Here is an 18744-nt window from a genome sequence, read left to right as displayed (position 1 = left end):
TATCCTAATGAATCCATACACTGGCTTTCTAACTGGAATAACGTGTACTAGGCCCCGGTATCCCTCTCTCAAGATCAATCGGTCTCGCAAGCGCTAGAGAAAGCACACTGAATGCAGTACCAACGGTTCACCTTGGTCCCATTCGTTCACGGGCAAAGACGGTGCTGTTGTCAGACAGCAACGGAGGGATACGTCCATATGGACACATGACAGCAGACTCTGCCCTTGAGACTCGTCGACTCTACACAGCGTGACACGCGCGCCGGCTGAACACCTCGGGAGTCTTCGTACTATATTACGTCATCATTCAGATACGTTGCTCGGACAAGGGGAGTCCGCACCTACCCTGTTCGCAAGCGGAAACGCTCGTGTGCTGTGCGATGCCAAGCTCCCCTGCACGGCGGTTGAAGCCTATATACACACGCATCTCAATCACCTTACGTGGGTTTCTCATCAACGCGATCGGACGCTGATTTCTAAGCTGACAGCGATAATTCAGGTCCTAGGGCGTGTTCTCGAGCACGAATGGACCCATAAGTGATTGAGGATGAGATTGAACGCCATCCCGTCCCAAAGTAGAAGGCGAGGTTATTCTATTGCATCTGATAAGAGGTGTCCATGAATTACTGATCGCGACTGTTTAAGAGCGCTCTTCATCATGACCGGATAAGATCTCCCATGCCTCGTCGTCCTCCATCTCCACCGCGACTCGTGCGCAGACAGGGTGGTGGGTCCCCTTCCTGCGCTCATCCGAGCTTGGTTCGCCTTGCCGGCAGCCCAGTTGCTGCAGCGGCGCTGTTAATGGTGGTTAAGACAGAATTAAGCCAAGCACGCACGAGGATATCGCCATCTCTGAGGACCGCCCAGTCCCCTCCTTCCTCCAGCCTCATCACCGTCTCCTCCCTATGCTTGTGGACCTCGTCATACCTTATTGTGATGAATTTTGCTTCATTATGATCCGGTACGCCGCGGAACACGAAGCTGCCATAGTGGGTGCCCAAGTTTCGAACGATGACCTAGATGCAGAGGACATCAGTGAGTACCATTGTAAGCGTAATGACGGGCCACTACTCACTTGTTTCTGCTCTTCGTCGTAGTAGAGAGCAGCGTGGCGAGGGTCGAGAGGTCGAGACCCAGCCTTACTTTTCTCGAACGATTGGAAGCACCCGTTCGTCGGGCTGGGAAGAGGGGTCGGACCCAGCAGCCCGCCAGACCTCCCCAGGATGACCGTTTCGCCTGGGACAATGGGGATCCGTTTCGGTTCGAAGCGGGCTTGCGAACCTTCGATAGGCCGGAGGCTCACGTACGCCACGATGTTATCGGACATAGATTACGGCGTCTCGGAGGCAAGAGGTACGAGGAGAGGAGAGAGGACGAAGAAGAAAATAAAGGATGGGTGTAGGTAGGCGCCGAGTGGTTGTGAAGAGAGTGGACCAAGAGCTGAGGCGGTGAGTTTTTCATTGGCTGCTTTTTAAAGGTACATGATATTCAGGGTCGAGCCGAAGCCAACAGGAGCCCGCAATCCGAGGACGACATGGTCCATGGAACAATCGCCAAGACCGTTCGAGGTGCGTATCTGTCGAGAAGAAGCATCCGCCTGTGCGTCTGACATCGGTGCTCGAAAAATGCAGGCGATCGCTTGGACGAGAGGCCCGAAAAAGCTGAGTGGCACCCGGCACGCGCGACCTCTTCAATTGTCTGCGCCGTCGTTTCGGTCAGGGATCAACATAAGCGTTGACGCGCGGAGCGGCCAACAACTGCGGACTTTTGTCATCCCGACTTCTCTGTGGGTGCTCACTCTCATGTAATAATTGGAGTTGACGTTTCCGTCCGCTCTAGACCGTTTCGGGCGACAAAATGTTACAATGCGGGCACGATGTGCGGTAAGAAAGCTCAGAACTTTAAATGCGGATTTTGTCGCTTATACGAGAATGCATTGCAGTCAAAAGTGAGAGCTCGATGCTCTGGTTTTCTCGGCGCCCTACTTTAACTAGACTAACAGGGTACCACCATGACACGAGCACATACTGGCAAGTAGCTACATTTCGCGTTCTTGCTCGCGGCTGATTGCGGCTGGTGGTAGCCAAGTTGCTAAGATGAGGGCGGTTCACGCTCAGTTGCTTTTGAACGAACAACGAAGACTCACTATAATGTCTCCAGAGTAGAGCTGCGCTGTTTCGTTTCGGAGTAACAGTAGTGTTTCCTCCCTCTTCATGCCTACGGTGTCGTACGCGATTGGTTCGAAGTCTTCTTCGGACCGCTTGGGTACGCCTCTGAAGACCAGAGTTGGGTAGTGTTTGCCATTGTCTTCGATAAAGACCTACAGATTTTTGGATATTAGCCAAGCATTGGCCCCGAAAACTTTATTCTGAATGCTTACATTCCTCGAGTCGTCGCAGTAGATGTAGGCGTGATTTTCCGCGATGCCGCGGGAGCCACCTTTCGCGCACGGCGGGAACATCCCATTCTCTTGAGTGGTCATGGTCATTGCCGGTCCGCCCTCCTTTCCCAGAGCTTCCCTCCGGCCCGCCCGAAGGCGAATCGACTTCGTGTCGAAGTCCGAGCTCGCGTTCTCGACTTTGGTGAGTATAACTGTTGCGGTGGCACCTGTCGACATGGATGATGTTCTGAAGTGCGAGGATAGCGAGGATAGCGAGAACGAAGAGGAGGAAAGAGATCGTCGAGAAACGGGGAAGGTCATGGACGGGAGAAGGATAGCCTGGAGTAGCCGTCATTTTATAGTAGGCAAGGACACGCACAGACCAGGGCTGTTACTGTGGACTCGTAAAAAAGCGGAGCTTTGACGTTACCCGACCTCGTTTAGACCTGGTGGACTGAGATCCTGTCATGGAACAGCGCGGCAGCGCAATTGGCAGGGCAATTTTGGGGGGTTCATCGAACTAGCGTCCAGCCGCTGAACGCGGATAAAAAATAAAATCGTCACAACCATTGTCCTGGTACCGGATAGACAAAAGCGCGAAAAGGGAATTGATCGAGCGGCGGTCGAGAACATGGCCTGCTGTGGCCACCCTGTATCTGTTGTAGGCGCTCTCTCCCATCGCACGCGTCGACTTGCCGTAAATGTATGTATGGAAATGTGTCGTTCTAACTAGCAAACCTTTGATGGGCTATGGCGATTTTGATCCGAGTAGTTAGCCTTCAGTTTCTCCCGGGATCAAAGAAGGGGCAGTACTAGCTGTGGTGTAATGAATTGTGCGGATCCTCTTGGGATCCTCGTCAGACGATGATCTCTGAAACCTCGTTCCCAAGTAATAGAATTAAAGACACGTCGCTTAGCTAGTTTCTACTGTCAGTTGACGACTTTTCGCTTCAACTTGCATTACTGAGGTAGAGATCTCCCCAAGGGTGAGACCTGGCAGTTTCGTCGACGCACCAAATATTCAATTCAGTCAGGTCGATGGAACGTCTAAGCAGGTCCGCGGTACGGTACCTAAGTCCTAATTCTATGAACAAAAGAAAGGGAACGTGGTTATTAGACACCTCTTTGACAAGTACGCGTGACAGAATTAATTTACCTGTCAAAATGGAAGCGCCCGCGCGTCTGATTGCTGTGGCTTCACAAAAGCTCCGTCATTTCCTAAACTCCGGTGAGACATACGTACGGTACAACCTCGAGCGTGGGAGTTGCTCGAGTTTCTTGAAAATGAGTGTGCCAGAACATGACTCATTCTGGAACTATGTATTTCCGAGGGACAGATGGATAAACAAACGAACTCGTGAGGGGACAGTGATACACGAGGTTTCAGGGTCCATTCAGTGCGTCATGTGCAAGGCCGACCGCGTCGAACACTCGTTCCGAGCTGGTGTCCTCAGGGTCGGCGCTTTTAGCTGAAGGCACAGGCGGGACCTGCGGGTGGCAATTGTCAGTTGAGGTACCGCAATCTCACCCACTCGCTGGCGGAAGATTACCGCTTTCCTTGGCCGCTCGCCGGTAGCTTCTGGGCCAACTCCCGCAAATATGCCTCAATGAATAAGCCTGACCCAAGTTACTCCGAAATCTTTGGGTGAGAAGGCACAAGCAGTCACCACCCCATCGAGATGGGATAGGGATAGTTTCCGCAGTATGGGAGGCTCTTCCAACACGCAGATTTAAATCTATCGGACTCTCATGGAGCAAGGAAGCGGACGTTAGCGTTCATCAATGTGATTGGTAAGTGGCATCATGCCAAGGACTCGAAGAGTCCACAGAACTGGGAAGCGTACGGTCCCGTGAAGTGACGAGACATCCAATCACGGTAGGAAATTTCCTGTGATAGGCTCGCGCGGTCGCACCACCCGTGTAATATGCACCATCGTTGTACATAGCTCCAAGTTAGTTACAGGAGGCAGCGCCTTCGCGGGAAGCGTGGATGCCGTACCCACGTGGCGTGAACGTTCGCCCGCCATCAAGACTCCCCAGTCTCAGACGCTCACTCGTGGGGTTCGGAAATCTTGTTTTGGCGGGCTGTTCGCACCCGTTCGCTCTGACGCCACTGACGTACTCTGGGACGGCGACATCTCAGCGATAACGCTGAGAAGCAAACATTCACATTCAGCGAATCCCCCGTGGAGTGTATACTGGCCTTGAGAGAGCGGAGGAGGAAAATAGTACGACTCTTCCTTTCTGAGCCGACGGCAGATATCTTCAGGTAAGAACCTCGGAGACTTTGGCAACCCGTGACATTAGGGTTGAGCTCTGATATTGAGACGACCACCATGCTCATGCACACGTTCCGCAAGTCACATAGTCATGCATGCGATGGCACGGAAGACAAGATTAAGGAGCGTGTATTATCGACGTGTGGTGTAAATGTATGTAGACGAAGAAGGCTATCAAGCAGCCATGCTTATCCCAACAACCGCCGGCCAGAGCACAAACAAGAGCCAAAAATCGAGCCTTTCCACGTCAACGTTCCAGAGAGAAGAGCCAGAGTTTCGACTTTGCTGTGCTGAAGGGTTCTGGACAGATCCAGGAGTAAACGGTGGTGCAGTGAGAGCAGAGGCAGTCGACTGAGGAGATCCCGGAAAAGACCAAAGGGACGAAAAGGTCAGAGATGCAGACGAGTTCGGAGACCCAGGGTCCCCTTCGGGGCGGACGATAGAAAAGTCGCCAGTAAAGATGCTAAACTTGTATGGGCTGCTGGCCTGGAAGTGAAGGGTACTTTAAATGCAGGGTATAAGTGCGAGGAGGGGAACTGCGTCAAGGAAAACGCACTAGTCGCGTTGGCCAGACGGCAACCCTTGAATCGCCGCCAACGGTATGACTATCTCATGAGATTTTGAGGAAGGATCCACGTTTGTGGCAAGAGTAGCCAAATATCGCTAGGAGTAAGGAGATTGTGTCACTTGTTCCGTTCTACGTCGAGTATTACTCACCCCAGACTTGTGAAAGAGGCCTATTTCCACAGAGCCCATGGCGTCAAGGTTAGGATACTTGCCATCGTCTTTCCATGTAGTCGTTACGGTGCTTCCGGCCACGTATTGTGTATTCTGAACAGGCTTTGTAGGGTAGAGAGCGCCAGCGGCCAGCGGAACAAGGAACGCGAAGACCACGAGTGGAGAGAACTTGAAGATCATGTTAGATGAGACCAGGCGTCCCGACGGCGACTAAAGAGTGAAGTTAATGAATGCAAGTGAGTGCAGCCTGCTGCACACTCGGCGGATGCAAGGAAACGAAGGCGGGAGGAAACGAGAAGATAAGATGACGGGATGTTTGCCTGAACGCATTGAGGGTTAGAATTCATTCGCCGCCTCAATGTCTCGGCAGCGCCCGATAGCGCGGGTTCGTCACACCTCTTACAAGCCTCAAAAAGCGCTTCAGCGACCCAGCCTTCATTCCATTTTCTACTCGCAAGGAGCAGCTCACTCCCGTCCGAATGGAAGTATAGAAGCAGCAGAGCTTATTTTCTACTGATACTATCAAGGCTCGCCGGAAGGGCAAGCTTGTTATTGAATGCGGCGAACTCCTGCCCGTCGCATAATTCGTGTCCAACCAAACTCAAATTTAGCACTGCAGAACGTAGGTGATGCTGTTTCGAGTGCTTCGCCTTATGGAGTGGGAATACCAGCGTCGTTGTCGGGGGAACGACGCGTCCTATCAATTCCTGGGACACTTTTCTTATTGGTATGTCAAATCCTTATCAAGGACGCACTCATCGCGTCTGTGAGTTGCTTCCGTTTCATAGACATTGAAAGGCAACCAGAGCGCAATTTGCGGACCTAATCAATATTCCCTGCTCTTGAAGGGAGAAATGGATCCTGGCTTTCTCACAGGCTTCTGATGACCTTGAGCTCCTCTCTTGCGTTCTAGTCGCACAGAACGATCGGGACAGGACCATTCCTCGACGAAACCTTCGATTTGACACTTCCGTAAAGCTTTTTCTGAGGCTGGGATCAGGAGCGTGGCTGTGAGGTTTTGACGTCTTCCTGCGTATCTTCAAAGTTTAAACCTCACGAGAATAGGCGCTTCTGCAACCGTCCAAGTCGCGTGAGAGCGAGGGCGCCGTAAACAATTCATTTCCGCGAAGTTGCCGGCAAGTGATGCTCGCTCTCATCTCCCTCGTATCATCCACTTGCATCAATCCCCCCACCAAATCCAGCTTAGAACCTTCGGTTGTGCCTTGGATTCAGCTTTTCTCGACCAGAATACCACGTTCCCCACCTTTGCCCACGCATACATCCACCCAAGCCAATGGAGACGCGGTATTTAGCTTACCTGTCCCCAGGGCTATGAGAGCCAGATCTCACAACGGGATCTTGGTCCGAACAGCGGCTGAGAACATCCCTCGCGAGCATATAAAACAATTCGCCGTCCGTTTGGAGGGAAGCTGCGTCTCGACAGCCCCTTCTGCTCACCATGTTCTCCTGGGCCATCGCAGCGTTAGCTCTCGCAGCGAGCAGCTCTGCTGCCTCCATCAGCTCCGCTGCCGCTGGCATCTCGTCCCCACACATCCATGCTCGCTCACAGGTCATGAACGATACTGGCCTCCGTTACGTGCAGAACTCTGGCGTGTGCGAGACGACGCCGGGTGTCAACCAGGTTTCTGGCTATGTCGATGTTGGTCAGAACCAATCCATGGTTCGTCTTCGTACCTTTGTTCGAGATTGTCGTGTTCTGACGCTTTGCAGTGGTTCTGGTTCTTCGAGGCGCGCGAGAACCCCGAGAATGCCCCCTTTACCATCTGGTGAGTTCCTTTGCTATACAATGCGACGAAGGAGATTGAAAATCGTTGGTAGGGTACAGGGTGGACCAGGATGCTCCTCAATGATCGGTTTATTCCAAGGTATGTATGATGGCCATGCAGTCAATGAATTGCATTCTCAACGACGTATCAGAGAACGGACCTTGCACGGTCAATGCCGATAATGAAACTGTCTATAACCCTTATAGGCAAGTTATACATATCCGAAGCGTATTTCAATCACTCATGATGTCGTCCGGTCAGCTGGAATAACGCTAGCAACAGTACGTCCTATACATGCGGCAATCATCCTCTAAGTGACGAGTCATTTCCGCGCAGTTATTTATGTCGACCAGCCTATTGGAACCGGATTCTCTTACGGTACTGATACAGCAAACAGCACGGTAGCAGCAGCCCCACCTGTGTGGACGCTTTTCCAAATGCTCTTCGAGACTGGCCTATTCTCGAACTATTCAAGTCGAGAGTGAGTCCTATCAGTAATTCAACCTCCACATTTGCTTACCTGTCGGAAGGATCATCTTGGGCACCGAGAGCTACGGAGGGCACTACGGACCTGAATTTGTCACCTACTTCAACCAGCAAAACTCCCTTATCGAGAGCGGCGCTATCCAGGGCGTGCCCATCAAAATCACTGCCATGCTGATCAACAAGTACGTCATCAAAACGCGCTCGTAATGAAACGCTAACCCGCGACGAATTGCTTTCTAGCGGTTTCTATGATCCGTACCTGCAGAACAATGCTGCGCTCAATTTCTCCACATACGCTCCGGGATACGGCCAGCTTGTATCAGACGAGGTGCTCGCAAACATCTCAAATGCGCTGTATATGCCTGGAGGCTGCAATGACCTCGAGCTCCAATGTTACGCTGCTGGGAACTTGGAGACGAGCGCCTCTGACGACATTTGCTACCAGGCATTGGTCTACTGCGTACGTGTTGGTCATGCTCTCTGAAACGACAGCTGACTTACCAACGTACAGGCCGACTACGTCGTGACGGCTTCCATCGGCGACCGTGACGAGTACGACCTTCGTCAGGGTCCCAACCAAACATTCCCTCCAGAATACTACGTGAATTACCTCCAGGAGACCTCGGTCGGTCAGAAGATTGGCGCTGAGGTGCCGTACGCTGAGTGCGATGCTGTTCCGTACTACGCCATGTGGAATACTGGCGATGTGAGTGTTTCATCATATCTCCGTGGGTCTGCGTCCCTTCTCACAATGAGCAATCCAGAACGCGAAGACGCTGCTGCCGCAGCTGTCGGAGCTGGTCAACTCTGGTCTTAGGGTCCTTCTCTGGCACGGCGACGCTGACATTGTATGCAACTGGCTCGGCGGCCTTTCTGTCGCGCAGAACCTGATCTGGTATGGGAACGAGACGTTCAACGCGACCCCTATGACGAACATAACTGTTAACGGCAAGACGGTGGCCGCCGTTCAGAACGCATATAACTTTACCTTCGCGTGAGTAACCTCCGCGTAGCACCCCACTTGACATCAACTGACATGTATGATACAGGAGGGTCTACGGCTCTGGGCACGAAGTGGTAAGTGGTTCTATGTAAAGCCGAGCTATAGTTTGTCTGACTCTCTTTCAGGCAGCCTTCATTCCTGAGGGAGCTCTGGCGATCTTCCGCCAAGTCATTGCTTACGAACCCTTGCATTCTGTCTAATCTTACATCTTGATAATCCGAAGCGCATTGCCTGTACCTCACATTAGTAGATCTTATAAAAGTCTTTTTCCTCCCGGGACCTGTATGGTGTGGATGTATGGAAGCGCTCGAAGTCATGCGTTGCCGTTCTGGAGGTTGATCACGCAGCACAGCACCATGCTGTTGCAGGACATAAGCAGGGTACTTTGTCCGACGCGATGCTCATGTACAACATCCGATTGGCCGCGTCCTATAAAAAAACGTCTCAGTCGCGTGAGGCGTGTGCCGTTATCTCTTTGGAACGCAGCCAGACGCAGCCGCGGCATGTGGTCTCTCCCCTACAGTGACGGCAATCTGTGCTCTTCTTCTCATGCGGCCCACCCCGATCCCCCAGCTCACCCCCCAGCGAACGTCTATGTGCGGACATATGCATTGGCGGACCCGCAAGGAACGATTTGATGACTCGGTAGGCTGAGCTAGCGCTGGGAATCAACTGGGAATATCACTGGTATCCTGCCAACTTGCCCATGCCGCGGTATAAATACGGGTCCCGATGTCGTGTGTGGATTCCCTTGTTGACCCTTCAAGCTTCAGTGCAGGCGCATTGAATCATTGTTCGGCCCCGCTGCCGATCTTTTTCCTCGCCGGTATTTACTGAAGGTCCCACATCGACGTCGACATCACCCGAACCTCAACTGTCACGATGTTTTCTCGCTCGCTCGCCCTTCTGGGCCTCGCAGCAGCGTCGGGCGCGACGCTCACGTCGTCGCTTCTGGACACGGCGGATTCGGTGCTCACGGAGTTTCGCTCGGCGGTGTTGAACGATACGGGCATTCGCTATGTTAAGAACTCGGGCGTGTGCGAGACGACGCCGGGGGTGGAGCAGATCTCTGGGTACATTGATGTTGGGACGAACATGTCGATGGTGAGTGTCTTCCCTTTGATACGTGCTGTGGGTGGAATTAAGGGTGGATGTGTACGGGGTGGGGTTGCGACGCGTGCTGATCGGCTTTTGGGATGTAGTGGTTCTGGTTCTTCGAGTCGAGGAACGAGCCCGAAACCGCGCCTTTCACCTTGTGGTGAGTATGATTCCGCCCCCCACCACCTTCTCCCCTTGAAATTTGTCCGTAGGTTGAATGGTGGCCCCGGGTGTTCGTCCATGATCGGGCTGTTCCAAGGTATGCATAGCCGGCCAGCCCCCACATGCATCTGTTGATCTCTTTGCCATAGAGCACGGTCCCTGCCTCGTAAACGCCGACGCCAATAGCACATATCTCAACCCCTACAGCTGGAACAACGTTAGCAACAGTGCGTTTTTTTTGTCCATCTTGGAGATTCGATGACTTAGTCGTTCTTCGCAGTGATCTATATCGACCAGCCCATTGGCACTGGCTTCTCTTATGGCACTGATACGGCTAATAGCACTGTCGCGGCCGCCGGCCCCGTGTGGACTGCGTTCCAAGTTCTCTTCGAGAGTGGACTGTTCTCCAAATATGCTAGCCGAGAGTGCGTTATACCGTTACTTAGCCTTTTAAGGCAGTGCTCTAACGGAACTCTCCTTCATCTTAGGTTCGTGTATGGCACTGAGAGTTACGGAGGCCACTATGGTCCCGCTTTCACCACCTACTTCGATCAGCAGAACGCTAAGATCGCGAGCGGTACTATCACGCACTGCGGGCAAATGAGCAAATTCTGGACCCGAAGATAAGCAGGAAAATGAGCTGGAAAGTAAACGTTTTCCGCGATACTTCCCTTTGAATAACAGAGGCTGAGAAAGTTTCATGTTCCAATGACTTTTCTGGAGACAAAAATTGGCTATCCTTCCATTTATAGTAGGTAACGCGCAGCGGAGTTTTAATTTCTGCTTCAACCTGCCTTTTTAGGCCTCTTGGCACACCAGAAAATGATAACTTTCCGCGTGTTGTTCCTAGCCCGAAAATCTGTCGGAAGATGATGACTTTCCAGGTCATTTTCCTGCTTATTTTCGGGCCCAGAATTAGCGCATTTGCCCGTAGTGACGGGCGTTCCCATCACCGTCGCCGCGCTGTTGATTAACAAGTGAGCTTTTCCTCATGTCTCTCTTTATTTATCACGTGCTGAAACACGATCCAGCGGCTGGATTGACCCTCTGATCCAGAACGAGGCTTATCTGACTTTCGCCCAGAATGCACCGGGATACGGCCAGCTTTTGTCGAACGAGACGCTCAAGAATATCTCCGCTGCGCTCTACGACGAGGGTGGATGTGTGGACCAGGAGAAGGCGTGCTATGCCGCAGGAAACTTGAACGCTAGTGCTGATACTGTATGCCTTAACGCCGACAACTACTGCGTGAGTAGGTCTATTTCAGGAAACATTGGACTCGCATTGATGCATGATATCTTTAATTACAGGGAAACTACGTATTCTCCCCTGCTGTGGGCAACTACGATCCGTACGACCTGAGACAGAACTCGACCGCGGCGTTCCCGCCGGAGTACTACGTAACTTATCTGCAGAACCCGGCTATTCAGAAGAAGATTGGTGCTCAGGTTAAGTATGAGGAGTGTCCCGATGCGCCGTACTACGAGATGGACAACACCGGAGATGTAAGGATTGCGTTGAACTCATCATGAGCGTCTCACCTACCTGCAGTATAATAGGATGCCAAGACTCTGTTACCTCAGTTGGGCGCGCTGGCTAACTCTGGTTTGAGGATCTTGATCTGGGCCGGCGACACTGACATTATGTATGCGCGCCGTTTATCGTTCAAGGGGCAATCTAACAGGGGTTTTGTCTTATTAGCTGCAACTGGGTCGGCGGTCATGAGGCCATCCTTGCCATGGACTGGTACGGAAACGAAACATTGCACAACACCCCCTTGACGAACATGACTCTCGACGACGAGCCCATCGCCCAGATTCAAAACGTCGACAACTTCACGTTTGCGTGAGTAGTTTGCGTCATCTCGGTCGAGCAAGGGTACTGACGAGTTCGATTCAGTCGTCTGTTCGGTGCTGGGCATGAAGTGGTAAGCGCTAGTTTTGTTCTACCCTGTTTCAGCCTGTTCACGGCGTTTCTCAGGCTGCGTTTCAACCCAAGGCTGCCCTCGCAATTTTTACCCAGGTGATCGCGAAGGAGCCTTTACATTCTGTATAGGAGCAGCGGTGGATACCTTGCTGATACCTTGACACATTCTATACATTCTGCGACATACAACTACAACCCAAGCTACTCACTATTTACGAGCAATCTTAACGATAAAACTAGAGCTGACAACGTGCGGCGCGTGATGTCCTGAGTGTCATCGCGATTGGTTCCGCCGTGGGGCGTGTTGCTTCGGTTATTTGTTGTGGAGCTAAACCGCCCTCCCAAATTGGTAGATTGAGCACAGCGACGACGCAGCCACGCGCAATGAAGTTGCCGCACGACGCTCCTCCTTGTCCTCCTCTCCCTTCCCCACCTCCACAATGGCCTCCCAGCCTCAAGACGGTGGCCAACAGCCCACAGCCAAGGGAAAAGCAAGAGCCAAATCCATAGATGATGCCACCGAACGCACTCCGCTCCTATCTTCAGCGGCCGAGTCCAGCGTCAATGTCGCAGGAGACCGAGATCTCGAAGCCGTCGCGGATGCGAGTTCTCATAGGTGGCTTTGGACGAGGTTGTTCTTCGTGTTCTTTGCCTCCCTTGCTCTATGCCTCGTCGTTTTCCTTATCCTCATCATCGTGGGATACACGTATGCGTCGCGGCTGTCCTCCCTCACCGTGCAAGACTTCATGGAGCGGGCTCTCGTGGTGGACGGGCCGTATAGGGTGGACGTGCTAAATGTGACGGAGAATGAGGGGATATGGATTAATGTGGAGGGGAGAGTTGGGGTAGACGCTGGGTCTGCCATTGGGGTGAACACGGACGACGACGGGGGTACCTTTGGCGATATGTGGAAATCCTTTGGTCGTCTGGGTATCCATTACATTGACCGTGTCTCGGTGGAGCTCTCCCCTCTGACGGTGTCCTCTGCACGTCAACCGTCGTCGGAACTTGTCACCGTTTCACCTGTCCCCATTGAGCTTCCCATAACAGCCAATCCTCCCCGAGACTCCTCGTGGTTGACCAACGTCTCGACGACCCTCCTTGTCCGACCAACAAACAACTCAGTCGATCTCTTACAGTTTGTCCAAGATGCATGGACGGACCACGCAGCGTCGGTCGTCGCACAACTCCCCCGCATATTCGTCTCCGGTGGAGGAGTTCATGACGGGAGTTGGAGGCAGCGAGTCAAGTTTGAGAAGCAGAACGTACAGGCGAGTTTGAGCATGACCAGTATGTGTATGTCATCTTTGTATCCAGTACCCATCCTGACGCCCACGTAGTCCCTCCTCTCCCTGGCCTCCCTACTCCCGGGGACGACACTCCTCTCCCCAATGTGTCCAAGTTTGTACATCTAGAAGGCTTCTCTGTCTCCTCTCAAGGAAAGACGGTTCACCTCGATGCCAATGCCTCCGTTCTCAACCCGGCTCCATCCAACTTCAACATGTCACTTCCCTCATTGCCATTCATTGTCTCCTTGCCAGCTGGCAAGAACAAGACTTATATGCCTATCGCCTCCGTTAACACCGATCCCTTCTTCCTCACGCGCCCCAATGTCTCTCTCTCCATCGGAGGCAATGTCCTTCCCCTCCAAGCAGACGCCTCCAAGGCGCTTTCCAACTTTGTTGGTCGTTATCTCTCTGTTGACCAGAATCCCATCGCCATTTCTTCGCCCCTATTTCCTGGCCTCGTTCTCCACACCGACTTCCCTTCTCCGCAGCCCAAGCCCCATATCATGCGTAACGTGACCATCAAGAACATGAAACTCAAGCCGCTGGGTACGAGCTTTGTCGCCAGCGGCACCGTGTTCGCGCGCATTGTCCTGCCGAAGGGCATGGACCTATCGCTTGACGTCGTCCGCGTTTTCCCGGACGTCATCGTATTCGACGGCGAGCCGCCCGAACTCGGACCCATACCTCCTCTGAGTGCCAGCGACGACGACCTTCCGGAAGTTCCGCTCCCGAATCCGTTGCCACCCCGTGCCTTTGGCCATATCAGACCCGAGCAGTGGTTGAATGCCAGCAGTGTGCCGGAAGAGGGCGGAGATGACACTGAAGGCTCGTCGTTCATTGTGACTGCAGATATCGATGAGGTCCCTGTGGGAGTGCTTCCGGGGCGCGAGAAGCAGTTCAGCGACTTTGTTGGCAAGGTAAGTTATAAGGCCTCATTGTACCAAACGATCCTGACTGATTACGATGTAGGTCATATTCGGTACGCAGGGCGCCTTGACTGGTCTGCAGGGTGTCGCTGCTGTTGGCGTCAACGTCGAAGGCTTGCCTCTCCCCGGCGCGGCAAACAGCTCCCTTGTATTGACCGGCCTGCCGTTTAAGGGTGCCGTGATCATTGGCAAGAAGAGTAACCCCTTACCTCCTGTTCATTTCCCACATCTTCCCGTTCCCTGGTGGTCATCGTCGGAGGATGATTTAGAATTCAATCTCTAGGTTATGTATTCTATCTGTATTATTATCATTCGAGCTGCCATTCCCTTCGTTGTTCTTCAGTGCTTATCTGGTACAGCTACATATACTCTCCGCATTGTCATCTACACGGACACTGATTAATCTGCACACACTTCTACACTCGGAAAATGCATCTAGTTGTATTGTCTGACAACAACACCGGCAACAACGTCCTCCTCCACGCCGTCCTCCATCGACTGCTTCAGCGTCACGCGCCCATACTGGCTCGAGCGGCCCTTGCGCCAGTCTTCGACAAGTGGAATCACCGCTCCCTCAGGCAGTTTATTCAGTCCTTCACGCCGAAGAACCGGGCTCTCCCCCAGCGGCGCGAGCCTGATGCCGTCGCTCGGCATGCAGAAGAAGAACACGCCGAGCCTGACACGCTCGCGCTGGTCCGCGGGCGGCTGTACGACGCGGTGGATCGTGGACGTGTAGTAGCCGCCCGAGAAGAAGTTGAGCGCGTCGCCGCCGTTGATCACGAGCGCGTTGTCGATGTGCCGGACCCAGCGCCATTTGCCGTCGTGCGAAGAGAGGACCTGCAGCCCGCCGACAGGCTGCGACCAGAGGAGGGTGAGGCTGCCGTAGTCGGTGTGCCCTTTCAGCCGGACGTTTTTGGTCTTTTGTTCTTCGTCTTCGGAGCGGGGATAGCTAGGGGAGGGGAGGTTGGGGTACTGACGTTGGTAGCTTTAGAGATAGGACGTATTACTTCAAGAAGCGCTGAATGAAGGAATATAATGGTGAGCGATAGTACGTCATTACAGGCAAGTCGCTTACTAGCTGACTCCGAGTAGTCCTCCATCTTGTGCATGTCCGCGAACGTGTTTTCGGGAAGCTCCAAGCTCGCTGCGAGTAATCTTTACACTCATCATGGTGAGACGCACTCCTAGCATGCATTGCAAATTGGTGCTGCCCACCTGAGAAGCGGCAACAGGATGTTGTTCTGATTATGCGCAATGAATGCCTCGATTTCAGGCAGCAGAGGTTGTAGCGGCTCCGGATGGGCGCGCTGGTGCATGTCCTTGTTGACTTGGAAGTATACCATTTTCCGATATCAGCGCGCTCAAAACGGGAAAAAAATGCGAGGACACACTCGAGTAATGCTCCACTTGATCGAGTGTCCCATGCTTCGACTCGATTTCCTATGTGTAACGACGTTCATCGTGAGTGAGTCGCTAGCCCCTTTCTCCATACAATTCAGTTTACTCACCCAATAGCGAGGCAGCTTGTATCCCAAGTACGACCCCTGTTCTGGCTGAAAGGCTAACTTGCGTTTCTCTTCGAGTTCGACGCTGGTGAAGGAGTGATCGGCGACGTCGAATATGCGGTCGACCTGCGCTTTCGACCAACCATGGTTTACGACATAGAAGAAACCCTGGATGCGCAGGGCATCGTGCACCTCCCTCGTCAAGGCTACTCGCCCTTCAGGGGTGCAACTTTTTGAGAGGTCGATCACGGCAAGGTCGGCAAAGTCAACTGGAGCGCTCATCAGAAACTCGTACGCCTGCGACGGTAAACGGAAGGTATCACGTACGTGACTCCTGGGTGGGTGGATCAGCAACGTAGTGAGGGATTTCGGGGAGGGTGAGGCTGGGCATAGTAAGAGTGAGATCAGGAATAGTTGAGGGGTATCGGCAAGCCTCCTCGTTGTTAATTGCAGCTTCATTGACGTCAGCTCCCCTCACGTAGACCACGCAGCGCTAGGACGCCTTTCGCAGCCCAAGATCCACAAGAGAAATGGATGACATATAAAGCGCACTGGGTGCCCAGTACCACAGTTGTACAAAAGTGCCAGACTATCTACCAGCTTGGGCCATTCAAATAGAGGGGACCGAAACTACGCACGATTTCATCGCTCCTCGACCTGGCGCATGATAGTACGACTCGGATGACCTCAGTTGTAGTGCTTGACCAGCACGCCGTTGATCACCTCCTCCTCAACCCCATCCTCCTTGCTTCGCTTCAGCTCCGACGCACCATACGCGCTTGTTCTTCCCCTTCTCCACTGTTCCATCGTCGGCGCCGCATTGTCCTCGAAGCGGCGCTGGATGCCTGCACGCTGCAACACCGGGCTCGCCGTTAGTGGTGTCAGCCTCACCGCATCGTCAGGCATCGCAAAGTAGAACACTCCAAGCCTCGTGTATGACTGTTGGTCTGCTGGTGGCTGTCGAACGCGGTGAATCGTGCCCTTGTAATAGCCACCAGTCAGGAACTCGAGTGCATCACCGGCATTCACCACCTTTGGGTGCGGCACGTTAGGTCGTCGATGTCAAATGTCAAAGAGGATTGGCAATGTGTGGCGTCACTACATCAGAATCTTGCATAAGACAGGATTTATGCAACGTTCACGTACGAGCGCGTTGTCGATGTGCTTGATCCATTGCCATTCTCCGTTCGTTGTCTGGATTTGTAAAGCAGACACAGGTTGGCTCCACAAGATGGTAAGCGAACCAAAGTCTTTCGGACAGTCAACGTTCAACATTCCAAGATCGGCTAACGCACAATCGTTCGTGCTCACCAGTATGTCCTTTGAGCCAGACGTTATTGGTCTTTGCTTCCTCCTCGTCAGATCGAGGGTAACTTGGCGACGAAGTTAATTATCAGCTCAGATCGATTGGACACAGCACTCACTACTTCATAAATCTGACTGCATGTTGCATGCATTAGGTGCTCTGACCTTATTCATTTTATTCATCCAACGTCACACATACCGTAGGTCTCGCCAACCTCATGATAGCCGTGTGTATTCACCAGCTCTTCTTCAGGTAACTCAAGACTTAGCGCTATGAGTCTGTAAGTTCGGTAATTCAGCCTCGAAGTCGACAATGGTGCCATATTGCGAGGTACTAGGATGTACCCTCACCTTAAAATGGGATGCAATACCAGATGATGGTTGAAGCGCGCAAAAGACTCGACCTCGGGTAGGAAAGGTCGAACTGCTTCTGGGTGGGGTTTCTTCGTGGTGTCACGGTTGACTACGAAATCGATTTAGTATGCTATTATTGACCTAGGTTTTCTCTGGGATTTACTGTTATAATGCTCTAGCTGGTCATGCACTCCATTGTCGATATGCTGAGTGTTCATGTCATCGCTACTCTAAAACATGCTCATCGGGACTTACCCAATAGTTTCTCAGCTTATATCCCTGGTACGAGCCGGTCTGTTTGATATTGCTTGCATAGAGCTGTTTCTCTTCAGCGCTGACGCCAGCAAACGCTCGGTCGGCAATATCAAACATCCTCTCGTTCTGATCACATTAGCTGTCTATGCTCGGAATATTTCTGCTGCTATGTGCTCACCTGAGCTTGAGTGTATCCATGGTTGATAACGTAGAAGAAACCATGGTTTCTGAGTGCCTTATTGACCTCCAAAGCAAGCTCAGCCCGTCCTTCCGGTGTACCGGCTTTCGCTAAGTCAATGACAGCAAGATCGGCCCATTTCACTACGTGGTATTCAGTCTCGTGGGCTGCATGGACGAAATGGATATACCGTACGGTTTTCCTGAGTAAGTGGGGCAGGTTCGTAATGAGGCACGTAGGGTACGGTCGTGCTAGGCATGATCAAGGGTTCGTCTGTGGGCGTGGATGGGCGGCGGTGATAAGCGTCACCCAAGCTGCTTCTGCCAGTGTGCTTTTTCTCAAGAGATAGTCAAGATGAGACAATATGGCGTCAGTCTATGGTCTCATGAGACGCCGTGCTATTAAAAGGCCAGCTTAATTCACGAACGGCGTTCGCAGTGTGAGAACTTCTCTTATTTAAATAGATAAGCACATCTAGTTTTGTCGTCTGTGCCATGTGAGGGAGTTTGTGGAGTCATCCCCGTGATGCAGTTCTTAGAGGTCTACTATGCGAGCCGAACGACCATAGTATTACTATCGATGCCCCCCCCCTGTGAAACAATGTACCCCCTGTGAAACACCTCCGTCTCGTGTTTATTCCCTTAATCTTTTATCTAGCCAATAACCTCTGAAAACTTACTATTCATGTAATTCAGCGTCTTCCGTAGCTTTCAATATTTCTGCATACTTTCTCGAAGCCTGGAAGAGATGCCAGCGGGATGCCGATACTGTGACTCTACCCTCATTGTGGAAACCTGTGACCATAACGGTTATGTCACATTGGTCACGATGTTTTGATAGTTGAATAACTTCAAGCCGACGCGTGCCGCTGTGCTACTCCATCACGCTTCTGTCACGATTGAGCCCCTGTCTTCCAAGCTCAAAATCTCAACGCTGCTGAAACGCGGGCAACTAAACATCAATGTGCACAATTCGTACTATGGTTAATAGGCATATGTTTCTAAAAGACACCAAAAGCCCAAAGTAAACGAGGCATATTTGATCAGGTGCTGGAGCGAATGAGTTTTGAGCAA

General features: G+C 52.4%; 7 protein-coding genes across 7 annotated transcripts; 3 read left to right on the top strand and 4 right to left on the bottom strand.

Annotated features, from left to right (window-relative positions):
- Positions 1 to 828: 828 nt before the first annotated feature.
- Positions 829 to 2765, bottom strand: CONPUDRAFT_82967 (uncharacterized protein). Its single transcript, XM_007771792.1, has 7 exons — positions 2381 to 2765; positions 2084 to 2320; positions 1943 to 2030; positions 1632 to 1883; positions 1513 to 1568; positions 1098 to 1448; positions 829 to 1035 (listed from the first exon to the last, which is right to left on the bottom strand). Exons 1-2 carry the CDS (start codon positions 2699 to 2701, stop codon positions 2114 to 2116), a joined length of 528 nt encoding a protein of 175 aa, XP_007769982.1. The 5' UTR covers positions 2702 to 2765; the 3' UTR covers positions 829 to 1035; positions 1098 to 1448; positions 1513 to 1568; positions 1632 to 1883; positions 1943 to 2030; positions 2084 to 2113.
- A 2068-nt stretch (positions 2766 to 4833) lies between these two features.
- CONPUDRAFT_144831 (uncharacterized protein) lies at positions 4834 to 5681 on the bottom strand (the record flags this gene model as incomplete). The annotated part of the gene is made up of 3 exons (XM_007771791.1): positions 5377 to 5681; positions 5216 to 5322; positions 4834 to 5161 (listed from the first exon to the last, which is right to left on the bottom strand). Exons 1-3 carry the CDS (start codon positions 5575 to 5577, stop codon positions 4834 to 4836), a joined length of 636 nt encoding a protein of 211 aa, XP_007769981.1. The 5' UTR covers positions 5578 to 5681.
- Positions 5682 to 6844: 1163 nt separating this feature from the next.
- Positions 6845 to 8944, top strand: CONPUDRAFT_166338 (alpha beta-hydrolase). Its single transcript, XM_007771790.1, has 12 exons — positions 6845 to 7078; positions 7129 to 7184; positions 7237 to 7283; positions 7336 to 7390; positions 7446 to 7465; positions 7521 to 7665; positions 7715 to 7852; positions 7911 to 8130; positions 8182 to 8376; positions 8435 to 8664; positions 8720 to 8747; positions 8799 to 8944. The coding sequence occupies exons 1-12, from the start codon at positions 6857 to 6859 to the stop codon at positions 8871 to 8873; spliced, it is 1431 nt and encodes a 476-aa protein (XP_007769980.1). The 5' UTR covers positions 6845 to 6856; the 3' UTR covers positions 8874 to 8944.
- Positions 8945 to 9555: 611 nt separating this feature from the next.
- CONPUDRAFT_58752 (alpha beta-hydrolase) lies at positions 9556 to 11988 on the top strand (the record flags this gene model as incomplete). The annotated part of the gene is made up of 13 exons (XM_007771590.1): positions 9556 to 9777; positions 9876 to 9931; positions 9984 to 10030; positions 10083 to 10160; positions 10214 to 10358; positions 10422 to 10510; positions 10853 to 10910; positions 10965 to 11181; positions 11244 to 11438; positions 11493 to 11578; positions 11635 to 11778; positions 11833 to 11860; positions 11914 to 11988. 13 exons carry the CDS (start codon positions 9556 to 9558, stop codon positions 11986 to 11988), a joined length of 1440 nt encoding a protein of 479 aa, XP_007769780.1.
- A 235-nt stretch (positions 11989 to 12223) lies between these two features.
- Positions 12224 to 14499, top strand: CONPUDRAFT_106194 (uncharacterized protein). Its single transcript, XM_007771789.1, has 3 exons — positions 12224 to 13149; positions 13200 to 14065; positions 14118 to 14499. The coding sequence occupies exons 1-3, from the start codon at positions 12300 to 12302 to the stop codon at positions 14355 to 14357; spliced, it is 1956 nt and encodes a 651-aa protein (XP_007769979.1). The 5' UTR covers positions 12224 to 12299; the 3' UTR covers positions 14358 to 14499.
- A 10-nt stretch (positions 14500 to 14509) lies between these two features.
- On the bottom strand, positions 14510 to 15970 carry CONPUDRAFT_154987 (Clavaminate synthase-like protein; the record flags this gene model as incomplete). Its single annotated transcript, XM_007771788.1, has 7 exons — positions 14510 to 15046; positions 15082 to 15092; positions 15150 to 15229; positions 15290 to 15401; positions 15466 to 15514; positions 15583 to 15848; positions 15907 to 15970. The coding sequence occupies 7 exons, from the start codon at positions 15968 to 15970 to the stop codon at positions 14510 to 14512; spliced, it is 1119 nt and encodes a 372-aa protein (XP_007769978.1).
- A 136-nt stretch (positions 15971 to 16106) lies between these two features.
- On the bottom strand, positions 16107 to 17944 carry CONPUDRAFT_166336 (Clavaminate synthase-like protein). Its single transcript, XM_007771787.1, has 10 exons — positions 17867 to 17944; positions 17672 to 17814; positions 17494 to 17619; positions 17402 to 17444; positions 17236 to 17347; positions 17084 to 17163; positions 17004 to 17019; positions 16891 to 16952; positions 16726 to 16829; positions 16107 to 16611 (listed from the first exon to the last, which is right to left on the bottom strand). Exons 1-10 carry the CDS (start codon positions 17928 to 17930, stop codon positions 16267 to 16269), a joined length of 1095 nt encoding a protein of 364 aa, XP_007769977.1. The 5' UTR covers positions 17931 to 17944; the 3' UTR covers positions 16107 to 16266.
- Between the last annotated feature and the right edge of the window lie 800 nt (positions 17945 to 18744).

Source organism: Coniophora puteana (genome assembly GCF_000271625.1).
Source record: "Coniophora puteana RWD-64-598 SS2 unplaced genomic scaffold CONPUscaffold_8, whole genome shotgun sequence".
Classification (NCBI taxonomy): Eukaryota; Fungi; Basidiomycota; class Agaricomycetes; order Boletales; family Coniophoraceae; genus Coniophora; species Coniophora puteana.
The sequence above is the reverse complement of the archived record's forward strand: the minus strand, read 5'-3'. Positions and strand labels throughout refer to the sequence as shown.

What these genes read in the sequence shown, in the direction of transcription:
- CONPUDRAFT_166338 (XM_007771790.1), top strand. Translation starts at nt 6,857, where the DNA reads ATGTTCTCCTGGGCCATCGCAGCGTTAGCTCTCGCAGCGAGCAGCTCT. An exon ending in ACTGTCTATAACCCTTATAG is followed by an intron (nt 7,391 to 7,445) that starts GCAAGTTATACA and finishes TCGTCCGGTCAG; the next exon opens with CTGGAATAACGCTAGCAACA. An exon ending in CTGGAATAACGCTAGCAACA is followed by an intron (nt 7,466 to 7,520) that starts GTACGTCCTATA and finishes ATTTCCGCGCAG; the next exon opens with TTATTTATGTCGACCAGCCT.
- CONPUDRAFT_106194 (XM_007771789.1), top strand. Translation starts at nt 12,300, where the DNA reads ATGGCCTCCCAGCCTCAAGACGGTGGCCAACAGCCCACAGCCAAGGGA. An exon ending in GGCGAGTTTGAGCATGACCA is followed by an intron (nt 13,150 to 13,199) that starts GTATGTGTATGT and finishes ACGCCCACGTAG; the next exon opens with TCCCTCCTCTCCCTGGCCTC. An exon ending in TCAGCGACTTTGTTGGCAAG is followed by an intron (nt 14,066 to 14,117) that starts GTAAGTTATAAG and finishes ATTACGATGTAG; the next exon opens with GTCATATTCGGTACGCAGGG.
- CONPUDRAFT_166336 (XM_007771787.1), bottom strand. Translation starts at nt 17,930, where the DNA reads ATGCCTAGCACGACCGTACCCTACGTGCCTCATTACGAACCTGCCCCA. An exon ending in CCCACTTACTCAGGAAAACC is followed by an intron (nt 17,815 to 17,866) that starts GTACGGTATATC and finishes AATACCACGTAG; the next exon opens with TGAAATGGGCCGATCTTGCT. An exon ending in CCAGCTAGAGCATTATAACA is followed by an intron (nt 17,348 to 17,401) that starts GTAAATCCCAGA and finishes TCGATTTCGTAG; the next exon opens with TCAACCGTGACACCACGAAG.
- CONPUDRAFT_82967 (XM_007771792.1), bottom strand. Translation starts at nt 2,701, where the DNA reads ATGACCTTCCCCGTTTCTCGACGATCTCTTTCCTCCTCTTCGTTCTCG. An exon ending in ACTGCGACGACTCGAGGAAT is followed by an intron (nt 2,321 to 2,380) that starts GTAAGCATTCAG and finishes AAAAATCTGTAG; the next exon opens with GTCTTTATCGAAGACAATGG.